Genomic DNA, 21,709 nt, shown 5'->3' on the forward strand with positions numbered 1-21,709 from the left:
CTTTGGATGCGATCTCCATTCTGCTTTACCATTTTAAGTTTATTTATTATATCTTCAATTACGTATGTAGATGATACTTAGTGAATGATAATTAAGATAGAAGGGAAGATCAGTCTTTGTATAAATGTCAAGGTAGTTAAGGACTTAGAAGCTTCTAGAAGATAGAGTTGTCATAATTAGTTATAACTAACTCTAATTTGTATAAATATGATCCCTTGTATTCATTATTGGATTATCACATTCTAATGATCATTACATCTTCGTCATCATCATCTCTCAATCACCATATGATTACCTCCATTTTTACAGTTTCTAGTATCTCAGTTTGTGATCATCAAGACACTGTATATTCTATGTATATTGATTACAACTATCCTCTATTCTTGTCACCTGCTGATGTAAGTGGAATACATATTATTTCTTTCCAACTTACGGGTATTGAAAACTATTCTATCTGGTTGAATTCTATGAAACTTGCTCTATTAAGAAGAAATAAGTTGGGGTTGGTTACTGGTGCTTATAGTAAAGAAAATTACCCTGAAACTATGTGGGTCATTGGGAAAGAGTAAATGCTATAGTTCTCTCTTGGGTAATGAATGTTGTTTCAAAGAATTTACTAGAAGGGATCATGTATGCTACTAGTGCTCTGGTTGTATGGCAAGATTTATGTGAAAGATTCAATCAAATTGATGGTTCAAGAACCCACAATCTACATAAAGAGATAGCCACCCTAACCAAGCTATAACATCTGTGTCTATATATTTCTCAAAGTTGAAGAGTCTGTGGATAGAGTTTGAGTCAATGGTACCAGCTCTTGGTTGTAACTACTCTAAAGCCGATAGAGTTTGTAGAACATTTACAAAAAATGAAGTTGTTTCAATTCTTGATGGGGTTAAATGATTCATACTCACAGATAGGGGTGCTTACGGTTCGGTTTGGATCAGTTTTTATTTAAAAAATAACCAAACCAATTGAGTCGGTTATTCAAATTGTCAAACCAAACTATATCGGTTTTTACTATTCAGTTTTTGTCGGTTTTTTCGATTTTTGTTGGTTTTTAAAACACCTTGTAGTCACTATTTGAATTTAAACTTATTTGAAATAGTATTGCTAAGAACAGTCACTCCTGAAACTAAACTCAGGAGCATACTTATTCTTAGCAATGGGTAGTATTGCCAAGAACAGTAGAGCTAGCACAAAACAAAAGTTGAATTGTTAAAGCCATTCCTCAAATAGAAAGATGCCCCTTTAGTACCATAGTCCATAGAGATGACTTTTACCACCCCCAAAAATATTGTACACCAGCAAGTTGATAACGGAAACATGACAAAGTGCTAACAGTACTAGTAGAGCTTCTTGCATAGTATCTCATGGCTTTAGCAATCATACTCTTTTGCTTATAAAGAGTCAGTTTATAAAGCTTATACAACAAAAGAATAATAAATCTTATACAGCAAAGAAAACGTGGCTCTTGTTTTGTTCTTCTTTTAAGTAGAATAATAAATCTTAACAATGGCTAGATTCATGAAATATTGATGGAAGGTCTTGCTGCAATTCAGAGATCCTAAATGGAGAAAGAGAAGTTTTTTCAATCAGTTTAAAGAGAAGTCTTTTCAATCAGTTTCCATTTTGTTTATAATTTCAGGCAAGCTTAGGATTATGAAACTGCTCGAAAAATCTATTAAAGTTTATGAGTCTCTACTTCATATTTAACACACCATACATATGAATAAACAGAAAATAAAACATGGCTCAACACATGAATCAACTTTAAATAGAGGGCTCAACACAAACAGAAAATAGTAATGTCATTTTCATCATCCAACTTTAAAAAGAATTGTATTACAATAACAAAATCATAATATGGTCCTGTAAAACACTCTTTCACATAGTAAATTAAAACAAGATTCATCCAAAACTTCAAGCAACGAGAATATAGTAGAAGTTTCTTCCATCATTTGAGCTAATCAATGCTCAAAACATCATCGGGATATTCTGAAAGAAAAGAATTAAAATATTAACATTAAATGAATTCAAAAACTTAAACATATTCACAAAGAGTTAAAGGTATAAAATTACCTTTTTCAACTATTTCAAGTTTTTGAATTTTCTCTAGAATATCTTCAATGTTGTATTTTTTGAGAGTTGACCTAAGCCATTGTTGAGTGCAAATTAAAGCTTCTACAGTTTTTGGGGACAAAGAACTTCGATATAAATCAAGAATCCATCCTCCGGTGCTAAAAGCCGATTCGGAAGCAACAGTAGAAATAGGAATTGCAAGAACATCTCTCGTAATCCTACAAACAATTGGATATCTTTTGCTTGCATCTTTCCACCAAGCCATGATATTCAAATCTTTGGTTAACTCCATATCATCTATCAAGTACCTCTCAAGATCATTCTTATTTCCAACATTATCTTCCTCTTGCAAATATTTTTCCCATTGTGATTGACATATCTCGCCACTATCACTTTCAGTCAACATGTTAAATTGACCTCCCAAATTAATATCAGAAGTCTTAGAAGAAGAATCTTGGTAATGATGATACAAGCGAGTTAAAGTATTCATCACTTTCTCCAATCTCAAATTTCCCACCAAACTACCATAAACGTTGGCAAAAATGAACTTCACATACTCATCTTGTACCGGGGATCCAATACAACAACGACAAATAATAAAATATTTATATTATCAAAATCGCCCCAATATTTATCAAACTTGACTTGCATCTTATCAGCCATATCAATCAACACCAAATCATCACCATGAGAATTTTTTTTTAATAAAACCAAGAAGATTAAAAAGCTCATGGAAGAAAGAATTTGAAGTAACATACAAAGTTCCCGAAAATTGCAAAGTAATCTGATAGAAAATGTCAAGAAACTTTGTAAAACCTTTTACCTTCTTCCAATCATCCCCCCTTGGATGCCCTCTGCACCCAGTCATTTAAAGACAATGCTTTTGGTACTTGTGATCATCAACAAACATCCTTGAAAAGGCCTTTTCAAACTTAATAGCTGCACTCAACATCATATATGTTGAATTCCACCTAGTTTCAACATCTAAACTTAAAAGACCATGACTATCTATTTTTACCTTTTCAACAAACAACTTAAATGAAGCAAATCTGGAAGGAGAGGACTTAACATACTTCACAACATTCCTGACCCGAGAAATGGACTCATTATGATCACTTAACCCTTCCTTTACAATTAAATTCAGAATGTGAGCATTACATCTTACATGTAGAAAGTCATTGTTCAAGATGATACATTTCCAGTCATCAATCCTCACCTTCAAGTGTATAATTGCAGCATCATTGTTAGTAGCATTATCTAGGGTCACGGTGAATGGAGTGTCAGCATCCCAATCTATCAAACAAGCCTCGATTGCCTTTGCAATTGTCTCACCCTTATGATCTGGAACTTGAAAAAAGTTAAGAATTTTCTTTTGCAAGTTCCAATTATCATCAATCCAATAGGCAATTATAACCATATAGGTTAGGTTTTGAGGCGATGTCCATGTATCGCTAGTGAGACATATATGTTGGTTTTTAATAAGCTTTTTCAGCTTTTCTTTTTTCTCGTGATAGATTCTCAAACAATCAGCAACAGTCATACGAGACGGCAAAACAAAATTAGGCAAAATAAGTGACATCAATCTCTTAAAACCTTCCCCTTCGACGACTCTAAATGGTTGTTCATCAATTATAACAAATTCAGCAATAGCCTTTCACACTTTGTTGATATTAAACACGACTTTTTCCATCTTACCAGTACCACAATTACCTCCTTGTCCCCCTCCTTCAATAGAGTAAGACCTGATTCTCCCTTGCTTCCTGTCAATGAATCTAAAAGGGGACTTTTTACAAGTGTTATTCAAATGATTCCATAATGTAGTTGTCCCATTTGTCCTTCTATTAGAAGCAAATTTTTTAGCACAATAATTGCACAAGGCCTTTCGCTTACCATCTTTATCAATACATTTGGAAAAGTATTTCCAAATTTGAGATGTTTCCCTTCCCGTTTCAATGCCAAGATCAATTTCAGGCGGTGTTGTTCTTTTGTGCTTTTTTGGAGGAGAGGGAATACTTGAATCAGCTACTCGCTTTTTGTTACCTTCTGGTCGAGAAATTGTCTCTGCTTCTGAAGCTTTTGGTTCCATCTGCGAGAGAGACGAAAGATGGAATCATAGGTGAAGACAAATTTAAAAAAAATGATGATAGAAAAAACTAGAAATTTCACTCCCTCTTTTTTTTTCCCCCCCCCCCCCCCCCCCCCACCTTCCATTTATTTCGTTGTTAATTATTCTTATTTGGTTCCTCCATTTAGTTCTTCTCTTTAACAAATTGAAAGAAAATAGAAAATCAAAACTCTCTGCAAACCCTAATGTTTCATCGTCCCAAAATGGACTGCTTCACTGTACCAAGCTTCGAAAATGGCATAATCTTTTCTCATGGACCAGAAAAGTAATTTCTAAATCACCCATTGAAAAAGGAAAGAAGAAAAAGAAGAAAATAATAATACAAAGAACAATATACTCGAAAAGATAATAGAAGATGCTTAAGAGACGAAATTACATGATCATTGCAGGGAGACACTGCTTCTATGGACACCTCTTGAATTAGGGTTTTTGAAGAGTGTACTTTTAACTTTTAAGAAAGATGCAATACAAATGTGTAAATTGTAATTGTGAGTGGTTGAGTGCTCTGTAGATGAAGCTCACATTTTGCTTACTTTTGCTTTGGGTTCAACCGTGCAAGATGGGCCCCTTTCACTAGAAGTCCATCAAAATATTTTGACCCAATCTAGTTTAATTCAAAAGCATGGCCCAAGACCAAGAGTATAAAAACACAATATAAATTGTAATTTTTTCATAAAAAAATTAAAATACACACACATATATATACAAATTTAATTTTTAATAGATGTATATATAAAGTCGGTTTGGTTCGGTTTTTTTCGATTTTTTAGACTTGAAACCAAAACCAAACATAATATAGTCGGTTTTTAAATTTAAAAACCAAACCAAATCAAACCAAATAAATGTCGAGTTTTTTTTTTTTTTTTGGTTCGGTTTTTTGGTTTTTCGTGTTCATCCCTACTCACAGACTAGAAGCCAAATTCTTATGATGAACCCTATGCCTAATGTAAATCAGGCTTATTCTCTAGTTATCAGTGATGAGTCACAAAAAGCAGTGACTAATTCTGGAATTTTAGGGTCTAATCCAAGAGCTACAGTTGAAATATTGATCTGACAATGTACTCAAGAAACAATGTGAATCAAGGTGGTTCAACTCAGTATGGACATCAGAAATTCAAGAAACATTATAATGGTTTGATCTGTGATTTTTGCAAGTGTAAAGTTCACACCAAAGACACTTGTTACAAACTAGTAGGTTATCCTTCTGATTTCAAGTCCAAGAAAGGTGTGGTAGATAGGAAAACTGATCAGAACCAAAGATATAGTGTTGCTTATAATGTGGTAGGAGAAAGTTCAAGTTGTGATTTTGGAACTATCAATACTCAAAACTATAAAGCTCAACAAACATCAATGCCATATGGTATGAATGGGACAAGTTCTAGTTTGGGATATGGTAATAACATGGGAGCATATGACCCTTAGAATGGACAACAACAGGTGGTCAATGGTGTTGATGCAAGAACTTTTAATGCACAACTTCATATAGGAATTACATTTACTAGAGAGCACTATGATCAGATTGTTCAGTTGCTAAACAAGAATCATAGTGCAAATGCAGCTGTGTCTTCAGCAAATGCAGCAAGTAGTATAGCAGGTATGTTAGAGGACATGGCAATGGTAGCTTCTGATAACAATAGTCCTGAATGGATCATTGATATAGGAGCCACTAATCACATGGCCTCTGATGCAAAATTACTGAACAAAGAAACAATAAGTGAACCTATAGTTCCAAAAAGAGTATATTTACCTAATGGTGACATTACTCAAGTGTCTCATATTGGGACTAGTTCAATATCTAGGAACAACACAATATCTAATGTGTTTTTGGTTCCAAAATTCAAGCACGATTTACTGTCAGTTTCAAAACTAACCAGAGAATTGCAATATTCTGCAAAGTTCTTCCCTAACTTTTGTGTTTTTCTGGATCTCTTCACTGGGAGGGTGAAGGAGATTGGCAGAGAAGCAGCTGGACTATACTTGTTGCTGAATCAACATACATATAATGGAAAACATATCAGCTTAGCAGTGCAAAATCCTGAGAATACAATGTTCAATCAAGATATTAGTTTGTGGCATAAGAGGCTTGGACATAGTTCTCATTCAGTTTTACATAGATTGGTTCCTCGTACTTCTAGTGATGTGACGAATACTATAAATAATTGCAAAATATGCCCTTGTGCCAAACAAACTAGATTACCATTTCAACCTAGCAGTATAAAAACTAGTGACAGACTTGAAATGATTCATGTAGATCTATGGGGTGCTTATAAAATTCCTACTTTTGATGGCAATAAGTTCTTTTTAACTATTGTTGATGATTTCTCAAGATTTATATGGGTAGTGCTACTAAAAAACAAGTTTGATGTGTGTACTTATTTAAAGCAATTCTTCAAACTTATCAAAAACCAGTATGACAAAACTATCAAAGTTATCAGAACTGATAATGGCTCAGAGTTTTAGAATAATATTTGCATCAATATGTTTCAAGAATTAGGCATAATTCACCAAAGGACTTGTGTATATACACCACAACAAAATAGTGTGGCTGAAAGCAAACATAGACAAATTTTAGAGGTTACTAGAGCTATGAGACTTCGGGCTCATATTCCTATTGATTTCTGGGGACATTGCATTTTAGCAGCAGTTCATGTGATTAATAGATTGCTTACTGCAGTACTTAATGGTGTTTCACCATATTAAAAGGTTTTATGTTAAACAACCTAATATTAACCACTTAAGGGTACTAGGTTGCTTATGTTTTGCCAAAGATATGACTCAACATGATAAAATACAGTCAAGATTAAAAACAGCTATACACATGGGTTATTCTGATGTGCTAAAAGGATACGTGCTATATGACTTAGCTAATAATAGTTTCTTTGTCAACAGGAATGTAATATTCAAAGAAGGTATCTTTCCATTCCAAAAGAAGGATACAACATCCACCTATGTTTTCAAAGACACTGCAGTTGAGGATGTATCTCTATGGCCTAACTATATTTAGTTTAACAACCTTAATCTGCCTGAGTATAGGCAAGATGAAGTTCAGATACAAGATTAAATGGTGAGTACAAACACTGAGACTATGCCAATTGATGCACAAGAGACAATGTCTGAGTTACAAAGTCAACAAACAATAGACTTGCAGGTTCAAATTGAACAAATAGCTATACAAGCTTCAACTACTGCAGTTCAGGAAATAAGAAAGTCATCAAGGGGTAAAAAACCACCAACATGGATGAAGGATTTTATCAGTTTGAATATACATAAAGAAGCTCCATATGGACTGAACAAATACATTCACTATGACAAGTTGAATCCCAAATATCAAGCATATATTGCTGCCTTCTCAACTTTGACAGAGCCAGCTACATATAATGAAGCTGTTAAAGATCCAAAGTGGATACAAGCAATGCAGGATGAGATATCAGCCTTGGAGAACAATCACACTTGGGACATAGTTAAACTGCGTCAAGAAAAAACAACAATAGGCTGCAAATGGATCTACAAGATTAAGTATAAAGCAAATGGTGAAGTTCAGAGGTTCGAGGCAAGGTTAGTAGCTAAAGGGTATAACCAAAAGGAAGGGATTGACTATCAAGAAACATTCTCACCTGTAGTTAAAATGGTAACAGTCAGAACTATTTTGACTTTAGCAGCAACATAGAAATGACACATAAAATGGATGTGTATAATGCCTTTCTACAAGGAGATTTATATGATGAGATATATATGGAGTTGCCCAAGGGATTCGCCAATCAGAGGCAGAATTCAGTATGTAGATTGGCCAAATCATTGTATGGGCTAAAGCAGGCACCAAGACAGTGGAATGCAAAACTGTCTGAAGCCTTAATCAGTTTCAAATTTCAACAAAGCTAGTTTGATCACTCTTTATTTGTCAGGAAAAATGATCAAGGTACTTTGATCATACTTGTCTATGTGGATGACATGTTAACCACAGGAGATAGCTTGACACTGATTGAAGAAACAAAGATAGCATTACATCAAACTTTCAAAATGAAAGACCTCAGGGAGTTAAAATACTTCCTTCGGACTGAATTTGCAAGATCAAGTAAGGGCATCACAATGCATCAAAGGAAGTATGCATTCGAGTTAATATCAGAGGTGGGATTTGCAGGTGCCAAACCAGCTAGCACACCGATTGACCCTAATGTCAAACTAACTTCAAAACAGTATGATTAAGGAATGCAGGCCAAAGCTAAAGATGAAAAAGTACAGATCAAGACAACACATGAAGAAGATACTCCAGCTGATCAAGCTGCCTATCAAAGACTCATAGGAAAGTTACTTTATTTGACTGTAACAAGGCCTAACAGATCATTTGTTGTTCAGAGTCTAAGTCAATTCCTTCAACATCCTAAGGTATCACACATGGAAGCTGCACTAAGGATAGTAAGATATGTTAAACACCAACCTGGACAAGGTTTGCTACTCTCAAGCAGTTGCAATCATACAATAACTGCATATTGTGATGCAGACTGGACTCCATGTCCTATAACTAGAACATCAATGACAGGGTTCATGATTAAGATTGGAAATTCACTTGTGTCATGGAAGTCAAATAAGCAAAAAGTTGTGTCAAGGAGTTCTACAGATGCGGAATATAGAAGTTTAGCCACTACAACAGCTGAACTGATCTGGCTATTGGGATAACTAAAGGAATTAAACTTAAACATTGATCAACCTATTGCTATACACACAGACAACAAGGCAGCTATATAGATTGCTCACAACCCAGTGTTCCATGAGAGAACAAAACATATAGAGATAGACTACCATTTCATTAGGGAAAAAATTCAGAAAGGAATCATCACAACTCAATATATCAACACAAAGGAACAACCAATTAACATCTTTACAAAGGGATTAACTAAAATGCAACATGAGTACTTGAAACTCAAGCTAGGGGTTCTTAACATTTTTACACCACCTATCTTGAGGGGGAGTGTAGATGATACTTAGTGAATGATAATTAAGATAGAACATATCAGTCTTTGTATAAATGTCAAGGTAGTTAAAGGTAGTTAAGGACTTAAAAGCTTCTAGAAGATAGAGTTCTCATAGTTAGTTATAACTAACTTTAGGCTTGTGAGTAGTTATAAATATGATCCATTGTATTCATTATTGAATTATCACATTTTAATGATCATTACTTCTTCTTCTTCATCATCTCTCAATCACCATACGATTACCTCCACTTTTACAATTTCTATTATTTCAGTTTGTGATCATCAAGACATTGTATATTCAGTGTATATTCACACATTATAACAATGTACAACAATCACCTTTTATTTGTGTTATTGGAGGAAATAGAAGCAGTTTCAGGTGTTCACATAAAGAAGAAATGGCTTTTCGTTTGAAAGATGGACAGGGAATACAAAAATCACTCTATGCATAACAAAGAGAAATACATAGGCTAAAGAAGAAAAGTTAATAGAAGCTTGGAGTAGCAAGCAACAAAGTTGGCTGTGGATATATTGCATCCAAAGACAAACATCCAACATCTTGGCTCTTTAGAAACTAATGTTAGCATTATTAGGATGTTCTGTTATGACTTTCATGTTCTCATGGTTTAATAGATAGGGAAAAAAAATAAAACTATTATAATCTTTCCATTATTAGGATGTTCTGTTATGACTTTCATGTTCTCATGGTTTAATAGATAGGGGAAAAAAAAATCAAACTGCTAGAATCTTTTTCGTATTGTTTTACCTGAATTCATTTTGATGGATGAAAAACTTAGCATTTTAGTTGATGTACTGAATAGTTTTGGAAGTGTTCATGGGACTAATTTGTTTGCTAGAACGTAAAATATCAATTCTTTCATATATAAACATGCAAGATAACTTAGTATGAATATTAATTAATTGCTTTAATTGTTGTGTATGCCCACGAGGGAGAAGAATTAGTAATTTGAAAAGATAAATGGCTTAATAAGACTACATAATCCATTTAGTATTCACTTTATTTATAGAAAAGGAAAAGAAAAAAATAAAAAAGTTCAAAATGAATTGGATTTAAAGATATTAGTAAAGCAAATATTGTAGATGATCATAGCTACAATAATAATTTAATATTCTCAAAGCCATAATATAATATTCGCTTTGTTCGAGTACTAACAATAATAATTTAATATTCTCAAATAAACAAAATATTATATTTTTTTATGATTAATTTTTTTTATATCATCGCGCGGATACTAATACTAATACTAGTAATAATAGTGTAATAAGAAAGTCCCAAACTGCCTAACTTGCTGATTCAACAGTGTCAAATAAGTCACCAAACAAAGGAAAGCATATTTGATATTTTTCTTCGTGTTAAAAAAATTCCTATCCTCGCACCTTTTCTTACTCCTTTTATGTCGCACACAAACTAAAACTGCCTTTAAAAAAAAAAAACTTCTCTGCAAATTCTGTAACCACTAACCATGAAGAAAAACCTGTGCCTTTGTTATTGTCCTGCTGTTGTAGAAACAGATGATTCTACTGATTTTATTTCTCCAAATACTGTTTCTTCATCTAATAAAGTCTTCAGAAAAGAACCAGAGAAAAAGGACTTGTCATCTTTGTCAAAACCTTCATTTTTGAAGCATAATAATAATAAGAGCCTCCACAAATTTCCAAGTTATTCTCGTCGGAAAATCTTTTCATACAAGTACTTCCCTCGATTGTTTAAAGCCATCTTGTCTCAAGATCCTGTGGTAAGTCTCTCTCTCTCTCTTGAGTGATCATTTAATTCCTTAGGCTTGTCGAATCAGTATTAAAACGAATGTGTTACTGGTTGGAAAGTCAAACAACTAGTACAATTTTTCATTTTTTTGGTAAATATTTTCATTAGTTATGTTGGTTTATAGTAGTTTTCATGAGTAATTTTATTTTAAAATTTCGAAGAAGTACAGCCAAAATTAAGTGTTTGACTCCCCTGTTCCGTTCGATATAAATTTGGAGGAAGTATCTATGAATCATACTTGGTTTGATCAAAATCCTTAACAATTCCTAATCAATTTTAGTCGATTAATATCATTTCAAATGGAATTTAATAATTTAGAAAGCCCACAATCACTCCCTTTGTTCTGCTTTCTGATTTATGACGATTTTTTTTTCTTGTTTTTTTCATGTATAAATCTATGGGGTGTACAGAGAAATATTCAGCAACTTGAGTTTGAATTGAAAAGTAGCAGTTGGAATAAGAAAGATGAAAAATGCTTCAAGAAATTGGATAATCATGAATCAGTTAAACCAGAAATTGAAGTCAAGGAAGATAATCGAATCCTACAGGAAAAAGTGATCAGTTCAGTTTCACATGAATCTCAAAAGTCGTTATCATCAAATTGGACAAATCCAAACACTAGTAATATTTTAACATCATGTGACCAGAACAAAAAGGAGTCTTGTTCCTTGTTGTATTTGATTATATTTGCTCTCTTCATGACAATATTTCTTGGTAAATATTGGGCCATAGTGTTAACACTATCATGGCTTTATTTTGTTCCTTACCGGAATCAGTTTTTCCAGCAATGGGAAAATAAACTGAAGTCGTCGAAGTAGAAGTCAAAGTCAATATCGAAAGTCATTACAGAGAGTATTAAATTGTTGACCTGAAATGAAAAGTAAAGTTTTTGACGTGAACAATACTTCAAGACTCTGGCTTTCGGGATTCTTTTGGAATATCACTGGATGCTAGTACCAGCAATAAAATTACTAGTGCTAGTATTTGTAGGAGTGATTAATTTTTGTGTAGTATTTTCTTTTTCTTTTTTTTACATATTTTTAGGGAGGGTAACGAAGATATTCTCCTTGTAGTTCTTGTATACAACATTGGAAATTAACGTTTGTTGGAAATGTTTGCTAAGTTTTACAGATATGCTTGTTCGTTCTGTTTTACTATGACTCCCTCCATTCACTTTTACATGGCATATTTTAAAAATTTGGCCAAACAGGCTATAAGATAGTTTCCAATTGTTACATATAAATATTTTTTAAACTAAACTATTATAGAAGTCATTAGCAGAAAATTTATCACTCCAATTCATAAAACTTTATGTAAATAATCAAAGTTACTTGCGCAAGGATAAATCAAGCAAAATTTCAAGGAAGAACATTATTGTGCTGTTTTTTTTAGAAAATATTCCTGCTTATGGCTTTAGTACTATAACTACACCAAATTATATTAACTTAAATTTGGTAAACAAAGTGGAGGTCTATGTAGAGTACATTATAGGAAAAAAAATACTCACATTCAGTATTTATGTTATATTATTTTATTTATCCTATTTTATAGTATGAAAATTCTCTAGCAATTCTCGAACTATGCGTCTTACCACTATTTTATTTAGATTGTCTCAAATTTTTGTACTCTTCGTCGGATAGATGGTCCTGATTTTAAATATTACAAAAAAGTTTCATTACGACTGCTTTTTCATTAAAATTATCCTTTGAATTTAATGTCTTTATGAGAAATGTCGGAAAATCATAGTACTACTTATTCCTCAACAGATACTGCATTAAACAATTCACATATTTTATCTTTTTCATAGTCATGCCAAATTAAAAATAAATCATCAAAATTAGGACAAAGAGAGTACGGAACTATGAGGATAAGTTAAAACTTGATTCTTTATGTTATGAATATGCCAATGTTTAGCAATTCGAGTATTTTGTCGATCTTGATTTCACCGATGTCAATATTTTATTACTTATGAAATTTGTCTTAATTGACTAGGAATTGTTCAAATATATCTTGGTCGTATAGATTGGTACAAGTTTAAAACTTACACATCTGCCAAATTATTGAATTTATGCGATTTTTGTTTTAGTTCATGGCCCAATATCCATTTATGAGCTAATGCATAATTTCTTTTTGGCAAAAGGTTCAAATATACTCATGTACTGTACAAGTACAACAACAACAACATCAAGGAAATCCCTACAAGATGGGGTAATCCGAGGAGGGTAAAGTATACGCAGACGTCCTTACCCCCATCTCGGAAGATAGAGAGGTTATTTCCGAAAGGCCCTCAGCTCAAGAGAAAACATGACGAGAAAAGGTTAGATATGCACAAACAGTTCAAAGCAATACGAAAATGAAACTAACGAAAGTGACAAAAGCCTTGATAAAGCAGTCTGAGAAAAAGAAGCAGTAGCTACCACAGATAAATACGATAATTGTGGTACAAGAAACAACATATAGTTGCAAGAATCAAAGGACAAGAAAATGAAGATCAAAACTACGACTACTAGTACAACGGGATACGTGGGACTACCTACTAGCCTTCTACCCTAATCTGAGTCCTTTATAGCCTCCTATCTAAGGTCATGTCCTCGGTAAGCTGGAATTGCGCTATGTCCTGCCTAAGCACCTCTCCCCAATACTTTTTAGGCCTACCTCTACCTCTTCTGAAACCGTCCATAGCTAACCTCTCACACCTCCGCAATGGGGCATCTGTGTCTCTCCTCTTCACAAGCCCAAACCATCTCAGTTGCGCTTCTCGCATCTTGTCCTCCACCGATGTCACTCCCACCTTATCTCAGATATTTTCATTCCTAATCCTATCTCGCCTGGTGTGCCAACACATCCATAGCAACATTCTCATTTCCGCAACTTTCATCTTTTGGACGTGCGAGTTCTTGACTGCCCAACACTCCACCCCGCACAACAAAGTCGGTCTCACTACCACTTTGTAGAACTTGTCTTTAAGATTTGGTGGCACCTTCTTATCACACAGCACTCCTGAAGCGAGCCTCCATTTCATCCACCCTGCACCAATACGATGTGTGACATAATCCTCAATATCCCCATCTCCCTGTACAATAGAGCCAAGATACTTGAAACTTCCTTTCTTTTGGATGACTTGGGTACCAGGCCTCACTTCTACACCAGCCTGATGTGTCACATCATTGAACTTGCACTCCATGTACTCTGTCTTGGTCCTACTTAACTTGAATCCTTTAGACTCTAGAGTTCGTCTCCAAACCTCCAACTTAGCATTCACTCCGTTGTGGGTCTCGTCAATCAGGCCTATGTCATCTGCGAATAACATGCACAAATAGCTAAAGTATATCCTTTTCGGCTGAACGAAGAGAGAAAATCTACCTTAAAATTATTTTTCTGATTTTTTCAATTAAAATGGAAAATAAAGAGTCTTGGAGGCTAAGGATGTGTTTGGTACGAAGGAAAATATTCTCAATTTTTTTATATTTGGTTGGTCAAAAAATTTTAAAAATATTTTTTGAAATCGAAAAAATAATTCACATGGCTTTTCTTGGTTTTTATATTAATAAAAAAAGTTAGAAGAATATTTCTAAAATTGATTATTTTTTCCACTTCCGTTAGTTGAAAATGGTATATTTGAGCTATTTGCGTAACAATGAGAGTATAAATAGGCCATTTTTCTATCAAAGCTATACCAACTTCAAATCGTATAGCACATAGCCACATATACTATACGATTTTCAATTAGTAAGAGCATTTACAGTAATACAATTACTAAAAAAGATCGATCCCACCGTCTCTAATGTGATCAAGTTTGGACTTGCAACAAATGCGGAGAATTTTAAGTTTAAGGTTTCGACAAGCTCGAGATATCTTAGCTGGACTCTTATATGTCAATTGACTTCGTGATGCAAGGCAACACTTGGGTCAAGAAAAAGATTTATCAAATTCATCTTATATGCTGGTATATGATTGTAAATGACATTTAGAAAGAAAGTTTTTGAAACATATGTTAATCACGTATATTGTAGGTGGCATCCTAAATTTGTCAAATTTCTTCATTTTGACATCTAAATTAAGGGTGATACGTATTGAATATGTTATTTTTGTTCAAATTATGCCCATTGAACATGTTTTTTTGTTTTGTTTTTTGTTTATAGTCACCTAAAGACGCTAAGCAACTTCTCCAATTGTCACATTACGTAACCCCCACAATTAGAAACACCTACCTCTACCATGCCCACCCAAAACACCATCGTTTACCTCACGAGAAAGTCTAAGACTCACACCAATCACTCCTAAATATAGCTGCTACAGCGCCCATACTTGAGAATCTGGCATTCTGAACCTTTAGGGGTCGTTTGGTAGGAGGATAAGTTATCCCATGTAAATGGGATTGGGTGGGATAAGATGGGATTACTAATCCCACCTTCATGTGGGATTACTAATCCCACCTTTTATCCCATCTACATGGGATTGGATGGGATATCAAAAAAGTTATCCCACCAACCAAACATAGGATTAATTCGATCAGTTAATGGATTAATAATCGCCCATCCTATCCCTCCTACCAAACGACCCCTTAGAGAATTAGTGCGGGGCAGCGCTCAGCCTTCAAGGTTGCTGAGAGTACATTTGCACATCGATGGCTTTAATTATCCGAGAGGTCCCTGGGATCTGATGGATCCGGTCGCCCTACTCATCTAGTCCATTTTTTGATTTTTAAAGCGAATCCGCTAGGCACATGCGTAGGGCTAGTTTTTTATTAATAATAAAAGCGAACCTCAAAGAGAAGAGTACAAATAAGGGGGGCTAGACCTTACCTTCCTAATCCTAATGAGGTAATGAACCTCTACTACTTAACAAGCATGAAGAAAATAAGAACTAGAGAAAACCAGATATTCTATGATCATCACAGAGTTTATAATACACTCTATGATGATATTACAAGGAGGATGCTTAAATAATGTAAAAATTTAAAGTCGAGAATAAAGTTGGGTTATCAGCCTCAAACTTCATTTTATACATGTATGAGCTAAAAAATATAACTTGCTCGTTTAAAATAACCTGAAGTATTTTCTTTTGGTCTTTTTCTTCAAATTTGTCCAACAACACTTGATAGTTCATCACTTCTTCGATTTATTGGATCTTGTTAAAGTTGTTGACACTGTCAAATGATTTGCTTTACCAGTCGCATCGGTAGGTGCCTTGAAACAAATTCCTCAGTCTCCTTACCATCCCAACTATGCTGCCTTCTATGTGTCTTCTTTTTACTTTTGTTGCTTCCACTTCTTTGTTGCCTAGGTGAGAGATCCCCATCCTTGGCCACCTTATCAAAGCATATGTCTAGCATATCATCCTCATCATCCCTACCGAAAATGTCATCGCCCAAGTCAATATCATCTGTCGTAGTTGGACTAAGTTTTGAAACTACAGCGTCTGACTCATGGCTCTTTGTCAATACTCCCATATCCTTTGTGGTACTGACCAAGCTCTTATTAGAGTTATGAATTGCATTCGATGTATCCATATCATATCTAGTCCATTTCAATATGCTTTTCAAGAAAGGGTTTTGTGGCTCAGCAACGACTGTTGACACAGTCTCTTGAACCACTACACCAATTCCCGAGTTCCTTCAAACTCCCGAATTACTTGGAATATCCGTCATACCAGAACTTTTCGGTGCAGGGTTTGGCGTGCCTTAGATTAGAGTTGTCCTTGGTTGCGCGAGCGATCTTGTGTTCTTGTTGGCAGCCAAAGAAGACAATACACTATCGAATTTTGTGTTCATGTCATAATGTCAGTCCATAGGTTATGCTATACTTCTTACCCTTGTCAACGCGGCATGGCCGTGAAGCATCCTCGACGTGTGGCTCCATAAGGGGTGTGGGGTTACCACGACACTCAGATGGCTCTATTCTTTGCCCTTTTCTTGTTCACTGTCATCATTAAAGTCTCCTTCCACATCAACAATAGCCTCCTCATTCAGGGTTTGGGACTTCAGCAGCATCACATGCCTTAGCAGCAGCTTGAAGAGCAGCCAAATATTGTTCGTCATTCATTGTTTTGCTTTCAAACACAACTCAGTGAAGGATTAAAATACCTTGGGATAACTAATATTGTGAAGGCTCCACTGTGGGCTTCAAACTGTTTAACCTAAAATTTATTTATTAGGGAAACTAGTTGAACTTTTTTGACAGAAATCTTTATCAACGCAATTAATTCAAATATTGGTAATCATTTGATTAAGTAATCGATGCAGTAAATAGCAATCAAAATAATAAACACAATAATTAATTATAATTAAAGAACTGAATAATAAAAATCTCCTCGAACGGTGATGGATATTGCTTAATGAATGAACAATTATTTGCTTTGCAAAAAACAGTATAGAGTAATATTGTATTCATGCGAAAAATTAGATAAGGTACAATTATAATAGAATAAATGTAATTGACCTCACTAACTAACTTCCCTAACCCTATGCACAACTTAGTTGTTATTAGTGTGGAGATTGTGAGCTCCTAATAAGATAGAATCTGATCCCTTAAATCTCGAGTTTTCGACGTTATCATCTACCTCTGTTGCTCGACCATTTTGAATCATGTTCGGGGGAGATTATTTGAATAGTGATTTGTAGGGCATAATTGAGATCTTTTCCTGATATATCTCTCCAAAATTTTTATTCATACGGTGACCTGATCGATCAAGAGTAACTCATGAGTCGCTTTGCTTATTCCAAAGTAAAACTCTCTTTATCATATTTCACTAATACATACAACATTAATAAGAAGTAAAAACTTGAAATATTCACCTTCTTTATAGTGCCACCAGATTCAAAGGATATTTCAATTATTTTAATAGAAAAAGTTTTATCAATGTTATTTTATCAAATGCTTTAATAATTTTTTTTTTTAAACTTCAACACTTATATCTAAATGCATAACTACTTATTTATAAAATCAGCGCCAACATTTAAAAGTGTTTTTGTTACTTAAAATCCAGCTAATCAAAACAGCTTTTTAAAAAAATTATGTTACATAAATTGGGATTAAAAATTACTCCATTTGAATTCTTCAAAGTGTACCTAGTAAATTAATTACTTGTGAAATTCGTAATCTATTCCTGTTGTCGGATGTGACATAAATACATAAATTAGTTGGTTGTTTTCCACCAATTCTCACTGTCAAAGAGTGAAGTAAAGGGTGAGGCCGGCCTAAGTAGCCGAATTGCCACCTGGCAAACAAGAACCACTTTTCTTGGTCTCAACCTCCCTTAATAATATAAATCCACTCTCTTCATAAATTCTCGTCTCCAATTTTTCTTTTTTCCTAAATCAGCCATCCATAAGTGAAACAAATCAATGAAGAACAGATTTTTCCTCTGTTTTCGACCTATTAACGTTGCTGAGGATTCTGTTATTCTCAAACATCGGTCTTCTGTAAAAAGACATCACAAAGAAGATTCAACTGTAAGTCCTCTTTTTCTTTTTGAATATCGGAAACAGCCTTCTACCTTCTAAATTAGGGATAAGATGTGCATATACTCTACCATCTCCAGACCCCACTTTGTGAAATTACACTAGGTGTGTTGTTGTTGATATACTTTCTATCACTTATTTAATAGAGTACCTAGTGAAAAGGAATTAGCTTTCAGGAAATTGTGTAGCTAAATGATAAAATCTGTTGTTAATCCTTTTTTAAGGAGAGACCAGCACAACTAATAAGCTATGCATAATGATATGTGATGCATGCTTTGACTTGAGAGGCTAGCTTAACTGGTCGATTTCCAGTTGATTGCTTTGACTTGAGTTTTACGTCTTATTTTTAAGCGTGTCTACTATTTATTGATTGCCTCAACCAATTGCGTCTATTTTAGGATTGGCGACAGATTATCAAAAAAATCTGTTAGCTATGAACTATTTTGCGGCAGATTAGCTACAAAATTTATAGCTAAATTCAGTTTTTTTTTTTTTTTTGTAAGTCTTATGTCTTTTCATGGTTAAATCTTGACTGTGGTGCCTTCACTTTAATTTTGCAGTTGAAAACAAAAGGCAAGAGGAGTACTAGGAGAGACAAGTCATTAAAGAAAGCAGGCTCTTCATCATCTGTACTTTCCTATTCAACTTCATCTTTATCATCATCATCATCATCATCTTCTTGTTCTACTACTGAAGATGAGTTATTATCAAGATCAAATTCATCAAGTTCATATGATCAGAAAGAAGCTAAAAATGGTTCAGCAGAATGTGACAAAGTCTATTATTCTAGTTCGTTTTGGGTATATTTGTTTATTTTCATTTTATGTTTGCTTATCTATATTGGTAAGGTCTATGCAATAGTTGTAACGTCATTCGGAGTTATGTTTTTCACCTTAGTTGGAAACCGGAAATTGGAAAATCGTATGTAGTTGCTGGAACTGAAACAAGAAAACAGAGGCAAAATTAAGGAAAATCCCTCTCTACTCATGAGCATGGTAAATTAACATTTACTAATTTCAGAGTCCTTTTTTTTTCTTTTACATATTTTTCAATCTTTAGTACGAACTTCTTGTGGGTTGTGTTAACAATTGCGGAGCTTAAATTTTAACTAACAGGTTCAAAATATAAAAAATCAAAATATAAAAAATAAATATACACTCAAACCTCTAAATATGATTTTTATTAAAGCAAAAAATAAATTCAACATATGTAATATATAAATAAAACATAATTTTTGATGTTCTTGGCTAATCTTAGCTAAAAAAATGACATAATTAAATTATAATATATATTAACAAATGAAGATATAATACTATGTAAGTCGGTGTGTTTGACAGACACATTTGAGGATGAGTTCGGGGGTTTTTATATTTATTATTTTTTTGAAATTAAAGTTAAAGAAATTCAATATATGTAATATATAAATAAAACATAATTTTTAATGTTCTTCGCACTAAGCGTATTATATTTGTAGAATTATAAGTTTCATATTTATTATTTATTGAAATTAAATAAACTTTATACATAAATTTATTTTTCACATTGAAAATATTAAGTGTAGATGATACTGGTACCATAAAGGTTGGATCTGACCCTGCTTAGTGCTTACTGCTTAGGAATCATCTCCTATCCTAAAGGGTCGTTGGGCTGACGGATGGGACATACAATAATATTTCATGAGTTGGGATATTTCATGGAATTATTTATCTCACCTTATATATAGGATAACTCATCGCACCATTGATTTTCGGACTACATAATATCCATTATCAAACGCAGGATAAAATAATCTCATAAAATATTCCGAAATTATTATTCTTGTCCCACCAACCTAATGATCCACAAGGGATGTGATGAGATCGTTAGCATTCTTTCATCATTGAATAGAAATTACAAATTTAAATATTGAGAATGAATAATCTTTCGATAGGAAGTGTTTGATCTTATTTATAAGTTTACTGGTAACAAATCTATATTAGTTAGGTTAGCCAGTTTCAAATACAGAATAATATCATTATGTTGTACATAAATACGAGGGACTTTAACACCGTATAGCCGCCCGCCAAAATAATAATCAATATATATATATTTTGTACACACACACATTACATAAAGGAATTTTAACAAAATTATACCCAACATAACACCTACATAGCCATATTTTCGCTTCTTTATACAACTTCTTTTTCGCAATAGTGCTTATACCACACGGTGTACAAGATTATACACTTAGGTAAAAACAATGTGTTCACCATATATACATGTGTATAATAGTGTATACGGAGTGTTTAAGGAAAAATTGGGCTAAACCAGATAAATATTCATTCCCACTAGACATAGAGAGTATTTTTCCTTATTGCCAAGGATGTATCGAAACAGTCTCTCTACTTCTAACCAAATAGGGGTAAGGTCTGCGTACATCCCAAACTCCCTAAACTCCACTTATGGGATCATGTTGGGTATATTGTTAATATTGTTGTTATATAACATAAATAATGTATATTTTATATATATGATTAGAGATCGTAATTACTTTTGATGAGCGGCTCCCATATATAAAAGCAAAATGCTAAACTTTAAATTACATAACTCGTTTCAAAAATGAAAAATTGAAGGAAGAAGCCTATCCAAATTATTGTCTCATCAAACGTCATTTTCTACGTTGACACATTAAATAAAAGCAAAAAAGCTAAGCTTATCATAACTTGTTTGAAAAATGAAAAAAAGGAAGAAGCTTATAAAAATTATTGCCTCGTGAAACAATTGATTGTCGCTATCCCTCAAGTTTGCTTTTGGGAGAGGAGCATGGGATTAATTATATGCATTCTCATCCTTTTCTTGATCAACTTTGTGCCACGAGCATCACGCAAAGTGTCCAAACTTTTTGCATGGAATATTCATAAATTATTTAAATTTTTCTTAATACTGAAGTTAGGTTATAAGAAAACAAAACAAAATAAGAAATTATAGAATGAGATCTCATTTTGCTTCTTTCACCTTTATTTTGTGTTTTCACCAAACTATCATGTCCATGTTTGTTGAATTTTTAATTTTGGTGAGCGCCAATATAGTGTAATTTTATTTTTTTTATTTTTTTTAAATCAAGCAATTAAAGGATACTCACAAATTGGCACAACACGAACTGATACTGATACTTTTACTTTTACACTAACTAGCGAAGAGAATACTAATAGATAATGTTGAATATAATATGATGATAATCTCTTTTAATTAAGCTTATTAGGATTTTACTGAATATTTATTCGACATGTTTATTAACCTAGTTT

The 21,709-nt window shown here is 33.5% G+C and overlaps 3 protein-coding genes across 3 annotated transcripts; all 3 read left to right on the forward strand.

Annotated features, from left to right (window-relative positions):
• Window positions 1-8,410: 8,410 nt before the first annotated feature.
• LOC132044001 (uncharacterized mitochondrial protein AtMg00810-like) lies at window positions 8,411-8,878 on the forward strand. Its single transcript, XM_059434482.1, has one exon. It carries the CDS (start codon window positions 8,411-8,413, stop codon window positions 8,876-8,878), a length of 468 nt encoding a protein of 155 aa, XP_059290465.1.
• A 1,602-nt stretch (window positions 8,879-10,480) lies between these two features.
• On the forward strand, window positions 10,481-12,090 carry LOC132044015 (uncharacterized). Its single transcript, XM_059434488.1, has 2 exons — window positions 10,481-10,931; window positions 11,371-12,090. Exons 1-2 carry the CDS (start codon window positions 10,659-10,661, stop codon window positions 11,776-11,778), a joined length of 681 nt encoding a protein of 226 aa, XP_059290471.1. The 5' UTR covers window positions 10,481-10,658; the 3' UTR covers window positions 11,779-12,090.
• Window positions 12,091-18,135: 6,045 nt separating this feature from the next.
• Window positions 18,136-19,462, forward strand: LOC132044011 (uncharacterized). Its single transcript, XM_059434486.1, has 2 exons — window positions 18,136-18,413; window positions 18,983-19,462. The coding sequence occupies exons 1-2, from the start codon at window positions 18,306-18,308 to the stop codon at window positions 19,349-19,351; spliced, it is 477 nt and encodes a 158-aa protein (XP_059290469.1). The 5' UTR covers window positions 18,136-18,305; the 3' UTR covers window positions 19,352-19,462.
• The last annotated feature ends 2,247 nt before the right edge of the window (window positions 19,463-21,709 follow it).

This window comes from Lycium ferocissimum, unplaced genomic scaffold (assembly GCF_029784015.1).
Source record: "Lycium ferocissimum isolate CSIRO_LF1 unplaced genomic scaffold, AGI_CSIRO_Lferr_CH_V1 ctg3230, whole genome shotgun sequence".
NCBI lineage: Eukaryota > Viridiplantae > Streptophyta > Magnoliopsida > Solanales > Solanaceae > Lycium > Lycium ferocissimum.